Source organism: Myripristis murdjan, chromosome 13 (genome assembly GCF_902150065.1).
Source record: "Myripristis murdjan chromosome 13, fMyrMur1.1, whole genome shotgun sequence".
NCBI lineage: Eukaryota > Metazoa > Chordata > Actinopteri > Holocentriformes > Holocentridae > Myripristis > Myripristis murdjan.
Genome location: NC_043992.1, coordinates 5,290,336 through 5,306,988, shown reverse-complemented (window position 1 = coordinate 5,306,988; position 16,653 = coordinate 5,290,336). Strand labels below are relative to the sequence as shown.

General features: G+C 44.7%; 1 protein-coding gene across 1 annotated transcript in view; it reads left to right on the top strand.

The window, feature by feature from the left end:
- gpr4 (G protein-coupled receptor 4) overlaps positions 1 to 16,653 on the top strand; it is a 63,823-nt gene that overhangs the window by 44,006 nt on the left and 3,164 nt on the right. The window contains exon 2 of the mRNA XM_030067094.1: positions 15,026 to 15,851. Within this exon, the coding sequence (XP_029922954.1) occupies positions 15,723 to 15,851 (129 nt within the window). The 5' untranslated portion in view covers positions 15,026 to 15,722. The remainder of the gene's footprint in view (positions 1 to 15,025; positions 15,852 to 16,653) is intronic.

The following is a 16,653-nucleotide window of genomic DNA, read 5'->3' as shown; positions in this document are numbered from 1 at the left end:
GAACTGGGAAAAAAACACAGCAGCAGAGCGTCGTTTAAGTGCGAACAGCAAAATGCTAATTCAGGCAACCAGCTGAGTGCCAACTAGACAAGGGAGCTGTGTGCTTTGTGTGTGTGTGTGTGTGTGTGTGTGTGTGTGTGTCCTGGAAGTGACCGAGTTGTTTTGTGAAGTGTAAGAGGTGTGTTGACATGCTGGGTAGTGTAGCATTACAGTCTTCCTGCTTCCACTGTTTGACTGTCAACAGGAATGTTTGGCAAACAGCCACGCAGTGTTCCCTTCTGTCCAGGAACACACACACACACACGCACACACACACACACACACACACACGCACACAGACAGACAACCTCAAAAGATATACTCATACACAAATATATACATGCATTCTTCTACTTCTACACCCAGTAGTTGTTGGGAGCTGCAGAGTGTGTGACTCCATCACACAGCGTGATGTTGCTGGGAGAGCTCATCAAGAAAACACACAGATCTTCACCCAGTCACGGCTCCAGAGATGCATCTTCCAGCAGCACACAGTCCAGAAAGCACATATTTAACACATTCTCACACGTGTCATTTCATGTGTCTCATGGATTGTAACATGATGAGCCCAAAACTACACACAGGGGTTTGTTGAAAAAGACTCTGCTCTGAGTTTGTTGTCCAATAAGATCAGTTTAAAATACTGTTTGGTCAGTCAGACGTGAAACTGCACTGATGAGTCCCATGAAGCTTTTCACCAAGTCTCTGCTGAGCTCACGTGGCGACAGAGAGCCTGACCACGAAAAGTCCAAGGACTTTAAAGGTGCTTGGAAAATTAGCCCGGCTCCCGCCAAAGTCACTCTCTCCTTCACTATCAGTGGGAAAGCTGGGAGTGTGGAGGCTCGATGACATCCCAGATTACAGCCCTGCCTCATGCCGGTAAGGCCAGCAAATCTGAGCTGAGCAGTCCAGCATGTAGATACAGAGATGCTTAATCTGTAGGTGTGGCAGATTGGGGCTTTAAGGTAATTATTGGACTTTCTTTTTAATGAATGGTTCTGTCAGACTCAGTTAGACTAGACTGGGCCCATTGATCTGAATGGGTCCACAATAAAGGATTTGCTATGTAACTTTAACCCTCAGTGAGAGGGTTACTTTGTACAAATCCTGAAAACGAGCCTGGTAACCACACGAGCAGGCAGAAGAATAAAAAATGATCACGTCTGCCTCCAACCCAGTGTTGTGTGTCCTGTATCTGACGTCCTGTTACAGCCCAGTCACCACGAAATAAAAAAAAAAATGTTGGCATGTTATGTGTCTGCAAACCAACTGAAATATCACATTTTGAAGTTTGGTGCTGTGGTGTAAAACTGGTGAAAATCAGCTGGCACGGTCAGCAGGACTTAGCTTCTGCAGGCTAAGTGTTGCAAAATGTGTCGTCTGAATTTTTGTAACGTGATGCATCGACGTGTGTAATACCACGCGTTGCCAACGGGGGTGATGATGCAAACGACGTATCTGAAATTAACCACTTTCTGTATTCACAGAAGAAGCAGGTTGAAGACATGGCGAGCGAAGAGGAAAAGCTGTGTGAGCTTGTTCGGGTGCAGCCCCATTTGTATGATAGCTCCAGTGCCCTGCACTCCACACACTAAAAACTGCTGGGTTAAAAAATAACCTTACTTAACCCAACTTTAACCCAACCCCTGGGTCAAAAAGGGTCCAACTACTTGCTGTGTTATTTTGACTCAAGAAATTGGGTTATTCATTTTGACCCATAATCTGGGTTAAATAAATAACCCAATTTTTTGTTTAACATGACTCAGGATTGTAGTCAATATAACCCAACTTATAGGTCATGTTCATTTAGCCCACTCAAATTTAGCCCAAAAATTGGGTTATATTGACCCAGGATTGTAGTCAATATAAACAAAGTTGGTTATTTATTATTATTATTTTTTGGTGGTGCAGTGGTGCAGGGCAAACAGGGTTTGGATACCCTCCGATTTTAAAGCGCTTGAGCTGGATGCAAATGTCACCCGGAATGTACCGGTGACTCTGCTGCCCCCTACAGCGCGAGACATGTACTGCATTTCAAGTGTTGCCCGTGTCGCTTGTGTTCAATGTGTTAACAATGAAAGGAAGTGCGTCGCTCGGTCGCGTTGTGTGCGTAGACTATGAAACAGGCTTTACTGAGAACTTTTCCTAACCAAGCTGCTAACCAATTTGTTTTGGTGGCTAACGAAGCTACTGAAGCAAATCAAAGTGGCTAAGGTAGCTCATGAGCTAACCATGACGACGAACCTCTTCCTAACCTCAACCACGACCTTTTCCTGGCCTTAGCCAAGTGGTTTTGGTGGCTAACCAAAATAATGAAGCGAGCTAAAGTGGCTAAAGAAGCTAACAAGCTGAGCTGCCGCGGGCTCCAGAAACCTGCTGTCAGTCTGCACGTCGACGTGCCGTGTACTTTTCACATCTCAGCAGATTGCTTGGGGTTTGGCAGCCTGTCTGCTTCCCGGCAGCTGGTGAGGCGCGTCACGTCACTGCATCTTAATCCCATTAATCATCTTAATTAATTATTATTTCACTTGAGAGAACGGGTCTTGGACTCCCTTCTCTTTTCTTCTTGGCCTCCAACAGTGTTGTTGTAAGTTTGTACTGATATCATATTCCCGTCACACACTCCTGTGCTCTCCCTGTGGTGTTCAACTGGTTTTAATGGAGTCGTCTCTGTTATGACCGCTGATTATTCTGTCAGTGTGACTGATGTTTGTCCCTTTCAGAGAACAAACACCAAATATCATCTGTGACTCTGTATTATTGTTTTTAAAAATATTTTTTGAATATTTTCATATTTTTTTATTACAATATTGAGTTTCCACAGTGTTGCGCCCCGGCTGCAGTCACGAAAATAGACTCTAATGGCTTATCGCTCATTCAAATTCCTGTGTGTGTGTGTTTGTGTGTGTGTGTGACCCTGTGACCCAGTTAATTTATTGCGATTAGTCGGCAGAGGAAGCTCAGCCTGTTCTCAGCCACAGGATGAATCAGTGTTATTGTAAGGGGTCCCACAGCAGGAGACTGATTACAAGCTTCATAAGGAAACGGCCTGTCTATTATTAATCCACTGGTACACGCCGATCAGCCGCTGACCTACTGAACCGCCTCAAGTGACTGACCTGTGGGAACTCACCTTCCACTTTCAGAACAATGAGTTTTGGCTGCTGCAGGCCTCCTGTGCTGGTCCCGACACCTGCAGCCAAACCTGGACACACACACACACACTCTCTGATTCAAAACGGCAGGTTTAGCTGCTCAGACGTGTGTGATTTCCTGTCACCCGGCCTTTCTGCACGGTGCTGTCATTAAAACATTGCACTCAAAGAACCTGAGTCCTGAGGAAACTGAGTCAAAACGTTTGTATCGATCAACTGATGGAAAAAAAAAGGCTTCTTTAATGGCGTGATGAAAGCGGTGGGAAACACTCGAACATGTTTTTTTGAGACGTCCGCTGGTGTTGCCTTCACATGCAGGTGTTGCACTGTTGATGTTTTGGGTCCTTAGTGAACAATTTTCTTTTTCTGGGATCTAAAATCTAAAGGTGGTGAATGTGTCATGGTGTTTTAAAGTGTTTTAAAGCCGCTCCTCCCCGCCCTCTCTCACACACCACGCTGATCTCACAGCACATTTGTGTGTACATTTAAGCAAAGTAACTGCACCTAACATGACTGAAGCGGTCATACATTTTTTTTTTTTATTTTCAGTGATACTGCTTCTTATTTAACCATGGTCAAACCCTTCCTGGTGCCCAGCTCAGTTCTGGAGAGCGCCCTGTCCTGCAAGTATTTTTTTATTTATTTTATTCAAACTCTTCTCTGGCACGCCTGTTCCATTCAAGTGCATCAGCTGATTGGCTGAAACAGATCTAGTTGAACAATGTGCAAAGCGTGTAGCCCTCAGCTGGACCGAGAGTCAAGTCAAACACATTTAAACACAACCTGAGCTGATCCAAGTGCTGTACATTAAACTAAAATAAAATAACACAGTGCTAGCAGAATGCAGTAGGAGTCATGTGAAAACACTGTTGCATAAGCATATACAAATAAATAAATAGAGGAACAAAAAAAAAAAAAAAAACAAGGTGTGAGCTGGAGGTCTTGAGGTTATTACTGCTGCAATAACCTCATCTAACCTAATAAGCTGTTTAGCAACCTGAGAATAAAATGAGAGCGTGCTGCATGCACCCGTACTGACAAAATAAAAACTTACCGGACCGAGACGCTGTTGGCTTGATCCACGACATGACTTTGACTCGTGACATCGCACTGATCCCAGGAAAAGAAAGAAAAAACTTCTAAGTGTGTCTGTGTTTTTTTCTTTTTTGTTTTTTTTTGTTTTGTTTTTGGCATGAATCTCATATCTTGCATGTTGTGTGAGCCCTGTTGCCCTCACATGCCCACACCAGTTGACCTCACGGGACCTCAGGGGTGGATTTCGCCCCGCGCCGGGATGGGACGGCTGTGATACTGAGGGTTTAGTTACCTGGATGAAGGCCATGAGAGCCCTGAGGCTGAACAATGGCGGGTTTAAGAGGGAAAAGAGCGAGGAAAGAACTTTGTTACAGAGAGAGAAAGAGGGAGAGAGAGAGAGAGGGAGAGAGAGAGAGAGTTTTAGTGTGTGTAGTACTGGCTGTGTACTTCCATATGTGTTTCAATTAGCAGAGGCCCCTGTGTAATGTTTACTCGTGTGAGAGGGAATGTGTGTATTATGTATGTGAGAAGTAGAGAAAGTGAAATGATGTGTGTGTGTGTGTGTGTGTGTGTGTGTGTGTGGTGACAGCCAGCGTGACCTCTTCATGGCTGCCTTGACCTAATCTCCCCTGGCAGCAGATCAAACGCTGCTGTGTTGCTCCGGACAGCACAGAACAGGTTGATATAGGCCTCCATTGTACACACACACGCACAGCCACAGCCACACACACACACATGCCCACACACACATTCCTAATAAACCTCCTGAACCCCTCTCCAGCTGTGATCTACATAACAGTGGCCTCTAACCTTCAGTTCTCTGCTTTATGTAAGGCTAAGGACTCGACCCAACTGGATGTTTCTTGTTAAAAAGAAACACCTTCTTATCAGCATCAGGGTCCAGCAACAAAGAGCAGCACGCCACACTGCAAACGAGAGGCTTCCATCATTTTATTTGCTAAAAAACAAACAAACTATTTTTAAAGCTCATATCTTAAAATAACTCCTGATTTCAACACGAGACAGTCCTGTGGATTTCAGGGCCAACATTAGTGTTTTCTGTGATGATGCTTCTCTGTCAGCAGTACGTTGTCTCCTGTTCTGTTTGACCACAGATCTTTTTAACGTTGGCGTCCATCTCACCCCATTTTGCACTGGACTGCCTGATAAGCCAGCGCTCGTCGGTTAATGCACAGTCACTCATATTGGAAAAAAAAAAACAGTGACAATCTGCTTGACTTTTATCCCACTACATAACAAAGACAGATATTGTGCTGTATTGCTATGCAGGGTGGTTTTGCTTGTTAGTGTCAATCATACCTTTGAAATCAGCGGTTGACTTTTTTCTTTCTTTTCTAAAATGCGATTGGCCGCCTGCTGTGTTCCTCACAGGAGAAAAGTGGAGTGGTGGAGCTGTAAGTGCTGAACACATTTGGGTTGAGACCCACCACAAATTCACTTCTGCTCAAACCACTCTCACTTCTTTTCACTATGACGGAGCCAGGCTAACGACTCCCATAGACTTCAAGTCTTTATGCTAAGCTAACAGGAAATGCTACCCATAGGAACCAAACCTCTGGACACACAGAGGTTAAAATGGTGTCCAACATCTGGTCTCAGTCTGGGTCACAAAAAGAGTATTTTGCCCAAAATGTTGGAGTATTTTGAAAAGCAAGTACTCAAGTACTTTAACCCATGGAAAAATGACTGACTGAGCTTTTTTTTTTTTATTTACTTATACTGATGTAATGGGATTGTGTTCATACAGTGGACACACACACACAGGTCCAGCTACCTCCGGTCTTCCTGTTGCACACTCGAGAGTTCAACATGGACGGCTCACATCCAGCAGTGTGGAGCTGTGAGCGTGCAGCGTGTCGAGCCCCGGTCTGCTGGACGGGTGAATACCTGCTGCACACACAGAGCCAGCAGAGCAGTGCGGCGGCGGCCGCAGATACGGCAGCGCTGACATGGATCGGTTTTAATTCACTGAAGCATGAACAGCCACAGAGATAATAATCCTGTTTTAAGCCGTGCATGAGCGAGTGTGGTGAGGGCCGGTCATGCACTGTGACCGCCATCATGATCCGTGCATTCAGTTTGACAAGAGGCACTAAGATGTTGAGCTATGTGATTATTCTGAAATGATAATAAACACTGTTATGAAAGTGCAGCATGTTCACTGCTGGAGGCACGGCAGTCGTGTGGCTGCAGAGGGCTCGGCACACAACACACCGTCTCTTTCATTTTGCCTGTTACAACTGCAAACAAGTAAACATGCCGCCCCCCTGATAGGACCGAGGGGTGACATGTTTACATACAAACAAGTAAACATGTCAGCTCTTGGTCCTATCAGTATCAAGATGCCACCTAATGGGTGAGAATCTCATGCTCTTCAGCTCGTCTGCTCTCAGAGCCCGAACCCGCGCCCACAGGTCGGCAGCATGTGCAAACCCTGACCCGATTAGAAACTGATTTTTACAGCATGTCCAGGCTGCTGCTGTCATGGTTTAATTTCCCTAACGCTGAAGCACAGCCCAAAATTATAGGCATGAAATGCCATAGTTTTGTTGAGTTGTGCAGAGGGAGATTTCAGCTCTAGATTTCAGGTGGTTGGAACTATTAAGGCCACAAGTGGATTCAGTTTTCAGCAAACAAGAAACCAGCATTGCTCAAAATGACTGGGGAAGCCATTTTAACAGTGTATTCACTGGCAAGAGTCTCAAAAATCCTTTATAATCCACAGAATAGGGGCCTGTTATCAGTCATTAAAAGTTGATCTGAGGTGAGAAGGAATATTTGGCGAGAGGCAAATCTGTATTACGTGGTTAAGTCCCAAACATTAAGCTCACATGCAGACTGGAGGTGAGTCAGTCCTGGCATTTGAAGCACCAGCCTGGATCCTGTGCACTACTGTGCAAACAGCCTCTTGCTCGAGGAGTGCCTTTCAAATAAAACTTTTTTGTTCCATCTATTCAATACAGCATGTTTGCATTTCCTTCCCACAAAGTAGTTAAACTGGTAAAGTGGAAGCTTTTGTGAGTCTGTGTCGACTACGTTTCCAGATGCCATCCGAGGTTGACTGGAGACGAGTTGCCATGGCAGCCCAAACAAACAAACGTGATTTGTGTGCTACTGTACGCACACACAGAGATTTAGGGCATAAACCCTTGATGTATAGTGCGAGCAAGTGCCAAATAAATATTTGAGCATATCCTTATCATGTGGTTAAAACACAAGTACACACACACACACACACACACACACACACACACAAATAGAACATAGATAGTGATACTAATAGTACACTAATAATAATAATAATAATGATAATACAGCAGCAGAAGAAGTTAGGATGTGAAAACTACACAGTTTGTCAAACATACAAGTAAATGCAGAAGGCAAGGGTTAAGTTGATTTGTTTTTATTTGCATCTTTCAGATACAAGGCAATTCAAAGTGTTTTATGCAAACTTTAAAACAGACAGCAAGGCTTCAGACTGAAGGTGCTGGAGCGGCCAGCATGTCAGAAACAGCCAGTGTGTGGAGATGTCAGCTGTTTGGACCTGGCCTGACCGAGAGGAGGCCAAACACATGGACTATCACTTTGCTCACATGTGAAACACACACACACACACACACACACACACACACACACACGTGTATGCAAACAAACATTTGAACAAACATGCCACACAAACACAGAGTTCCCCCCGCCTGCAGACATGATAACTATCTCTAATTGACGGTGACAACAAACCACATTTTTGCTGCTGATGATGCAGATAACACAAATGATGTTCGCTGTTTGCTGCAAAACAACTCCACATGTCAGGATGACTTAAAAGCCCCAGTTTCCCTGTGCTGGGACAAACTGGGTTCCCCGTGACGTTCTCTGAACTGCTCCCTGTGCTGAGTGCAGGGTTCTCGCCTGCCCAGTTTCCGGAACGCGCCGGACAGCCGGCCACTTCCCCGAGCTGCGGCCCCGCGCCCCGCAGGGTCCACGCAGGCAGATGTGTTTTTCATTTCACTCGAGTCTCATCAGAGGTAACGTTGACAGAAAATCATTAAGCATTCTTCAGTGACCATTTCAAATAGACGGAAATGTTTTTCTTCTCCGGTCCCAAGAAGTGTGCAGCGCGTTTTATTGTGTCAGCTTCCTTAGCCGCTCTTGTTTCTCTTAATCCATTCACCTGAGAATAGGAACCTGGTTTCTTGTTGACATGGCAAGTTAGAGATCAGATAACTGGCGTACCCAGAAATAACCCAGGAGTGCATGTGAACACACTGCAGCTGGTTAACACCAAGCAGCCTCGTGTGTGATGGTGAACGTGGATGTTGCAGAAGTATGTTTGGTGTGGTCAGGTTCCTGTGAGTGACTGTTACATAATCAACTATCATCATTCTGAACATGAGCAGGAATACCTCAACCTGGGCAAGCCTAGATTCCTCCGTGGAACAGGAGTGTTTTGCTGATTGGCTGATGCAGAGAGCGACGTTGAGTTGTTATCAGTGTCTGACTCAGAAAACTGCTGACTTTAGTTTGACTTGCGTGTTGGACAGCATTATTCGTATTTGTATGGTAGCTTTGCTCTCTGTCAGTATTTCCAAAAATTGGCCAACTGTATGCCATTTCACAGAAATAATGTATCAATAAATTTTATTTCCTTACTGCTGATCCAGGGTCAGTTTTTTTTAGCTGTGACCAGCAGCTCTACAGCTCGCTCGGTCAGTCGGTCTCCACCCTTTGTCAGCCACAGTTTTTGCCTGAGGAAGCTGAAATTTGGCCTGGTGGTCGAGTGTTTGTGTGTGAAGGTGTGTGTTTGATGTGTGTATTTCCACGTAAGTGAGAGCATGGCACTCTGCGCATCGCAGCCTCGGTCAGCGGTTCTCCGCCTGGGACCCGGGGCTCTGAGGGGGCTCCAGGGGTTCCCCACAAATATGCAGAATATTAACATTTCACTATTATTTCATTGGCTAGATGTTAGAAATGACTCTTCAGTTCATCGGCTTCACACTCTTCACTGTTAATCTGCTAATCTGCAGTACAGACAGTTCTGGAATAACTAAATCTGATCAGAGGGGGATCCCTGAGACTAAATCTGATTAGAACAGGTGTGATGTCAGTTTGGGGGTCCACTGGCCCTTGTGGTGAGCAAATGAAATATCACCCTTCATAGCTATTGTAGTATGTGAGTAGGCTGTGTGTGTGTGTGGTTATTTTTTTTCTTTTTGTTTTTTTGAAAGTATGCATTTATGCCTGTGGTTTCTCTCCCTTTGTTCTTGTATGATTATTTTCTTCAGAATACGATAACGTCCAGCCTGCTGTGCGATAGTTTAATAATTGCCATCTGGCAACGCTGGCTCCAGTCAACAATCTTAAATTAACTCAGTTTGTAGTCACACAGCACAAAGCCAATGCATGTGCACACACTGCAAATGGATAAGAAGAGGTGATAAGAGTGATGTTTATCGGTGGTTTGTCACTGGCATGTGACCCTTCGCTTTCATCTGATAAGGAGGCCGGGCTGATCGGCAGCCACATGTGTGATGCGCCTCACCACGCTGCTGCGACCGCACTGACTTCTCTCACAGGGACACCATGACATGTCGAATTTAATTTTGCTGTTGGCCAGATCCCTGCCACACTGGAGGAAAGTGATGCAAGGGATGCCAGGCCTTGAGCACGGGGCTCAGATTTGATTTCCCCTCATGCAGTCTTTCTTACAACAGCATCGCTGAGTATTTAACTCTTGCCTGCTACACGGTGCTGCACGTCCGAGCTAACCCGCCATCAGAGCCAGAGGGCAAAGAGTTTCCCTCCTGGGGAATTAGTAAAGAGGCTTCATAAGAAGAAGTCATGGAAGAAGAAATGATGAAAGGCTAAAGGAATATGGCGATTGTTAGCATTGCTAGCATTCCCCAGTTAAACCAACAGAGTTGAGGTGTGGCAGTGTCAGTGTGGAATGCTGAAAATGCAAACAGGACGTTTTAGAGAAGTTGAAAGCAAAATAGAGAAACCTTTACTTCCGACTTGACGTGCGTTGGTTTCCCCGGTGGAACATCCGAGGCACAGATGGAGCTTGTTGAAACGTGGAATGCTAACAGCACAAATCATTTTGGGGAAGCTGAAGGTCGGAAGTAGAAACTTTTACCTCCAACATGACAAATGTTTGATGAAGAGATAAGCGAACTGAAGCCATAAAAGCTGACTGTCCTGGCACTGCCTGTGTTTTGACAGAAGCCCTGAGTTTGACAGACCACAGAGTTGTGACCCAGTTACGGTCCATTATATCAACATGGGTGTTTCCAGCAACAAGGTGTTATTTCACAAGGTCAGGTCACCAAAGACACGGCTAACTTTGTGCTCTGGTGTGTATGCATGTGTGTGCCTGTGTGTTGGGGTGTGTTTGCTTACATTCATGTGTGCGTACAGTATGTGACTCTGGCACTGGGTCAGCTCTGTCCAAAGTCACTGGTCCACACCAGTGACTGTAAAATTATCAGCCTGTAGCCGTTTCCTTCACAAATCTTCTCTGTCTAAACAGTTTCGGTTCACGGTGACAGGCACCTCAGGCCTTTTCCTGGGACTTTTTACTCTTTTTTTTTTTTTTTTTCCAGAGAAGACTGATTGAATGTGCTTGCTCGTTTTTGGAAATATCCTACTTCACATTCTTCCAGGTGTCCTGCCTGCGTGCCGCCCAGTACAACCACAGCCACACTGCCTGCCACTGAGAAGTTACACCAGAGCACTTTACTGCGGGTTCAGTGCCTTGCTCAAAGGTGTCTTTTCAGTAGTTGTTGAGGTGACGCATTCACTGGACTAAACAGATTTTCAGCAACCTATTGCCTGGACACTGGGCCTGTTCCTGGATTTTGTGCTGATGGAGTTTGACTTTCTGTAGGTGTTGCCTGCTCAGCCACGGTGGCTGATGCTGCTCATGCTAACTGTCCAGTCCTTGTATGTGGAGCTTCACGGTCATCAATGCCAGGGTTATCCACACAGAGCTGAATCGAGGGTAGCTGGACTTGCATGGAGATTGTTGAAGACGTTTCCCTTCTGATCCAAGAAGCTTCTTCAGTTGTGACAGTGTGGTGGACTCCCAGCTGCTGGACACTGCAAAAACGCAAAATCTTACCAAGATTATTTGTCTTATTTCAAGTCAAAAATGTCTTATTCCTAGTCAAAATATCTCATTACACTTAAAATAAGACATGATCACCTCAGAAGTAACTTGTTTTTAGACAATTTTCACTTGTTTCGAGTGAAAATTTGCTTGAAACAAGTGAAAATTTGCTTGTTTCATTGGCACAATTTGCCAGTGGAAAAAGTGAAAATTCACTTGAAATAAGTGAGAATTAGCTAGAAACAAGAAATTTTGCCAATGAAACAAGCAAATTTTCACTTGTTTCAAGCAAATTTTCACTTGAAACAAGAGACAATTGTCTAAAAACATTTTACTTCTGAGCTGATCATGTCTTATTTTAAGTGTAATGAGATATTTTTACTAGTAATAAGACATTTTTGACTTGAAATAAGACAAATTATTAAGATTTTGAGTTTTTGCAGTGAGATGTTCTCCAGGCGGCTGACACCACCGGCTTGTTAGTGCTCCTCCCCGCTGTGACGACTGTCCTTAGTGTCTTTGAGGTCACCTGACTCCAGGAGTGGATGGTGGTTGTTAGGGTCAACCAAGGTCAGTGCTGAATGGTGCAGCTTCCTGGGAAGAGATGACAGGACAGTGTTGTAGATTGAGTGCAGACGATATCTGAGTCTCCTCCTCTGTTGAGAGATGGTTTCTCTATTTTAGCCAAGACAGCTTCCTTCACTCCTCCCTTGCACGATCAGTCCTATCCAAGATTTCAGGTCCTCAAAGAAACCGCCCCAAAGTCCTCGAGTGTCCCATTTAGGGATGCTCCTGTAACTCCTCCTTCATCGCTATGCTGATATCCAGTTTTTTCTATTTATTATAACCTGAAAATGTAAATTAGAGATGGGAAGTTTGACTCTTTTACTGACTCAAGTTTGTATGAGTTAATCACTACAGAGAGCTGGGTTTTTGAGTCAGTCAGTCAGTCACCCAGAGGCCCCACTACCATGAAAGATGAGCCGGTTACTGCTCTAACCCGAATGGGATAAAATGATTTAACTGTGGGTCTTGTAGACTTCCGGCTTGGACGGTTGCTGACTGTGGCGTCGAACTTTTTACAAGGATACAAGGAAGTTTATTGGTCATTATACAACAGGTTGTATAATGAAATTAAAATGTGGTTCCCTCTTGATTGATTAATTGATTGTATAAAAAAATTATTAAACATGGAGGAGTGCAGATGGTGCATTTAGTAGTCTCACAGCCTGAGGGAAGAAGCTGCTCTGTAGTCTGGTTGTACGGCAGCGGATACTTCTGTATCTTCTGCCTGACGGCAGCAGGGTGAACAGGCTGTGGCTGGGGTGGGTGTTGTCTTTTAGGATCCTTTTGGCTCTGCGCAGGCACCTCACCTCCCCGATATCACTGATGCTTGGTAGATGGGTGCCAATGATGTTTTGGGCAGTTTTAATCACTCGTTGCAGAGTCTTCCTGTCCTGGGCCGTGCACATCCCATGCCAGTTTGTGATGTTTCCAGTCAGGATGCTTTCAATCGCTCCTTTGTAGAAGTTGACAAGAACTTGGCATGGGTATTTTGCTTTCTTAAGTTTCCTTAAGAAATACAGCCGTTTCTGGGCTTTTTTAACCAGGGCAGAGATATGTGAAGTCCATGACAGGTTCTCTGTTACGTTGATTACCAGGAACTTGAAACTGCTCACTTGCTCCACCTCAGCTCCACTGATGTAAACAGGGTTGTGTGTTTTTGCCTCCTTTTTTCGAAAATCAACTATCACATATTTGGTTTTGCTGACGTTGAGCAGTAAGTTGTTTCCTGTGCACCATTCTGCAAGATGGTGATTGTTGATAGTTGATTTCCTCCCGATATGAAAACTCATCATTGCTGGAGATCCGGCTGATGATGGTGGTGTCATGGTGAGTGAGCGATTAGTGGAGCTGGAGTTCAGCTCAGCACACGGGGCGGCCACTGGACTGGGAGGGCGAGTATCGCCAAAGTGTTAACTCAAGCGTTAACTTGTTAGTTGATATATTTAGAGAAATACAGTTTAATGTGAGACTTGCACAATAGTCTGGAGTTTCAAACTATTTGTTCATGACTTGCACATCGCTACGGTAAATCACATCACTTCCTGTGCAGCAATTTTTTTTATTATTTTGTTGTTGTTGTTGCTGTGAAAAACCTATGAGTATTATCCATATCTGGGTATTGGTTGAATCTGTATGGCTTGGTGATACTAAATAGGAAAATGGACATTTATTTATATCAGAATAGAATATTGGTTTAAAATAGCCTAGATTAAGGCCTTCCTCATTTGAAAGCTGTAAGGGGTAAAAGAGCACACTTAAAGTTGTGAAAGTGTGATAATACATATTAATGTATAATAATTACATTTTTAGCACTACATATTTCTTGGTTGAAACTGTGGTCCAAATCACAATTTTGATATGACTATATTAATAAAGTCATTGAAGTGAAAACCACCTGAAACTTTGGTAGGAGAGTGTTCAAGGTCTTATGAACACATTTATGGACAGAGACAAGTGTATGAAATGTCAGAGCAGTCAGTGAGGTCTGAACAGGAGAGTGAGGAGTGGCTCAGTGAACTTGTTAAATATGTAAATAAGTAAATAAGTAAAATTAGAAGGATTTCACTTCCTTTGCTCTCAGTCTCTCTGTATTTACACTGCATGTGTGCACTGTACCTTTGTGCTGTGCGGTGACGCTGCACTGTCTCCAGCTGAGGTGGTGATGAATCTCCACACTGATGTCACTGGGCTGGACTCCTGCCTCTGTCTAACACCTGCTGTGGTCAGGGCTGCAGCCAGCCGGGAGCACACCGGGGTCGTGACCTCGATTATTATGTCATGCTCAAAAATAAAGTGGAACTGTATGACTGTAGAGTTTAGAAAATGCCTCTTTTAAGTGTCTGCTGCTGTCTCAGCCACTTTTACACACTGAAGTATCATGCAAATGTCTATGGCCACGGCTGCAGTCTTTGTCACTCTGATTGCCTCTCTTCTGCTCTATATTGCTCCATCTCTTTTTCTGTCTGCATCATTTTGAGTCCATGTGGTTTTGTTTATCCGGCCTTGGCTCACCTGTAAATCATCATTGTGAATCTAAACAAACCAAATCCAACTAGACGTGCTCTCACCGAACAACAGCAGGGTACCCCCCCCCCACAAACAGCCTGAGTTTGGCTTGACTTTGGCTCTAGAGGAGAGGTCAGGAGGTCACCAAAATCATCGTCATGAATGTACACAGCTGCTTTGAAAAGATTTGAATAAACTTTATTCTATATGTTGCATCACACAGCCAGGATCAGTGTGTGCGATGCAGCGTCCGTCAGGGTAAACACATGACGTTCCTGAGGACAGATATTCCTGACTCTGCTGTTTCAGGGATATAAAAATACAACAAGTTCCACTTTTGGACTACAGTTCAGACCACAGAAAGCAAACCGTAGAGGTTATTCCACCATAAATTCACATGTTTTTGTGTGTGAGTGTGTTTGTGGGTGCTGGAGTAGTGAGATCTTCTTACTTGCTTCTTCTTCTTCCTCTTCTTCTTCTTCTTTTTTCTTCTTACTTGCTTTTTCTTTTCTTTTTTTTTTTTTTTTTTCTTTTAAAGCTGTTTCATTACAGAGCATCAGAAGTCAAAAGTGTCCTCTTCTCCTTGTCTCTCTTGCAGTTGTGTTGGCGCTCGGAGCGGAACGGGCAGCCTGCTGGCTCCAGAGAGCCGCTGTGGAGTGGTGCCTCTGCTTCAGTATGAGCATCCCTGAGGAGCTTTGTGTGTCATCAGGACCTTGAGAGAGACACACAGACACACAACCTCTCTGTCTCTCTCTCTCGCTCGCTCTCTCTCTCTCACACACAGACACACACACACATCCAGAGACTGCAGCAGACCTGGCAGACCTCTAATCTCTAAAAGATTGATGAGGTCGTGTCCAGGCGCAGGAGGCCTGGCTCTGTGTCGATAACGCAGCTTTCATTTCACCACATTTTGTCCCTCCCTTCCTCTTTTCTTCTCCTCCTTCCCTCCAAACTGATGAACGTGGGGGCCGGCTTTGAAGCGTGAGAGAGGATTATGGCGCCTCGAGCCCGCTGGGTGAAAAGGACAGTGTTTTAAGAAACAGGAGCCATGAAATGCTCTGCCTGTTCCCACCACCCGGGATAAGACAGCGCCATTTTCCTCTGTGGCTCCGCAGCGGCTATGCCAGTTGTGCACGAGGCCGAAGTCGCTATGTCACCGCCAAGCCGCCGGAGCTGGACCGTAGTGAAGCTGAGGAGGGAAGCTCACAGCTGAGAGTAGCTTCACCCAGAGAGACACACGTGACTCCGTCCTCCCAAACACACACTCAGTCAGAGCGTGCTCAGGCAGGACAATGTGCAACATCACTTTCTGTGATGTGGACAGTAAGGTGGACCAGTTCTTCCAGCCCACGCTCTACATCATAGTCATCGTTCTGGGTCTGCCCACCAACTGCATGGCCCTGTGGGCTGCCTACATGCAGGTGAGCAACACACACACACACACACACACACACACACACACACGCACGACTTTCCCTGCCACATATTCTCCACACAATACAAAGCAACCTCCCTATACACCCTATCATTAAACAAAGTGTATATAATTTTCTCACCACTGAAAAAAAAAATCTGCAATTTTTGTTATAGCTGGTAGAGAAATTATGGGAAAAATTGCTTTGGACAAACAGCGGCTGTGGTTTCATGGACAATATTCCTTCAACCTAATTGAAATTATTCTGATTAGAGATTCTAGCTCAACTGTTTACATGGAGGCTAAATAAATGGACTCAATAAGGAAGCATTTAATCAGAATTGAACTTTTTTGACATGTGCAAAGTGGGTCTGCCTGCTGAGAAGCATCTTATCTGCTGGAAATATAAATATAAATATAAATATAATACAGGCTGAGTCATGTTTTCCAGTGGTGGTTCTCCCATCAGGTCATCCATGAGACTGGAAAACTGAAACCTGGCTGGGTCAGAGCCACTTTGGTCATTTTGAATTTTAGCCTTCAGGCTTTTTCAAGCAGTTTTTGGTTTAGTCGATGGATAGGTGGATTCTGACTTGGTTCATCTTGTGGTTTCAAGCCTTTAGACCATGGAAGCATTCAACAGTCTTTTAAACACGTAATCCAAAAAGTTATCGGCCACAGAGCTGTTGTGTTTTGGTGCCACCGTGTTTCTGTCCTTCTTGGAAACTCGTCCTGTCACCTGGTGTTCCCACACATGCGGCAAACATGTGCAAAAAAACTGATTTATTCCAACCAGAGAGAAACCATCA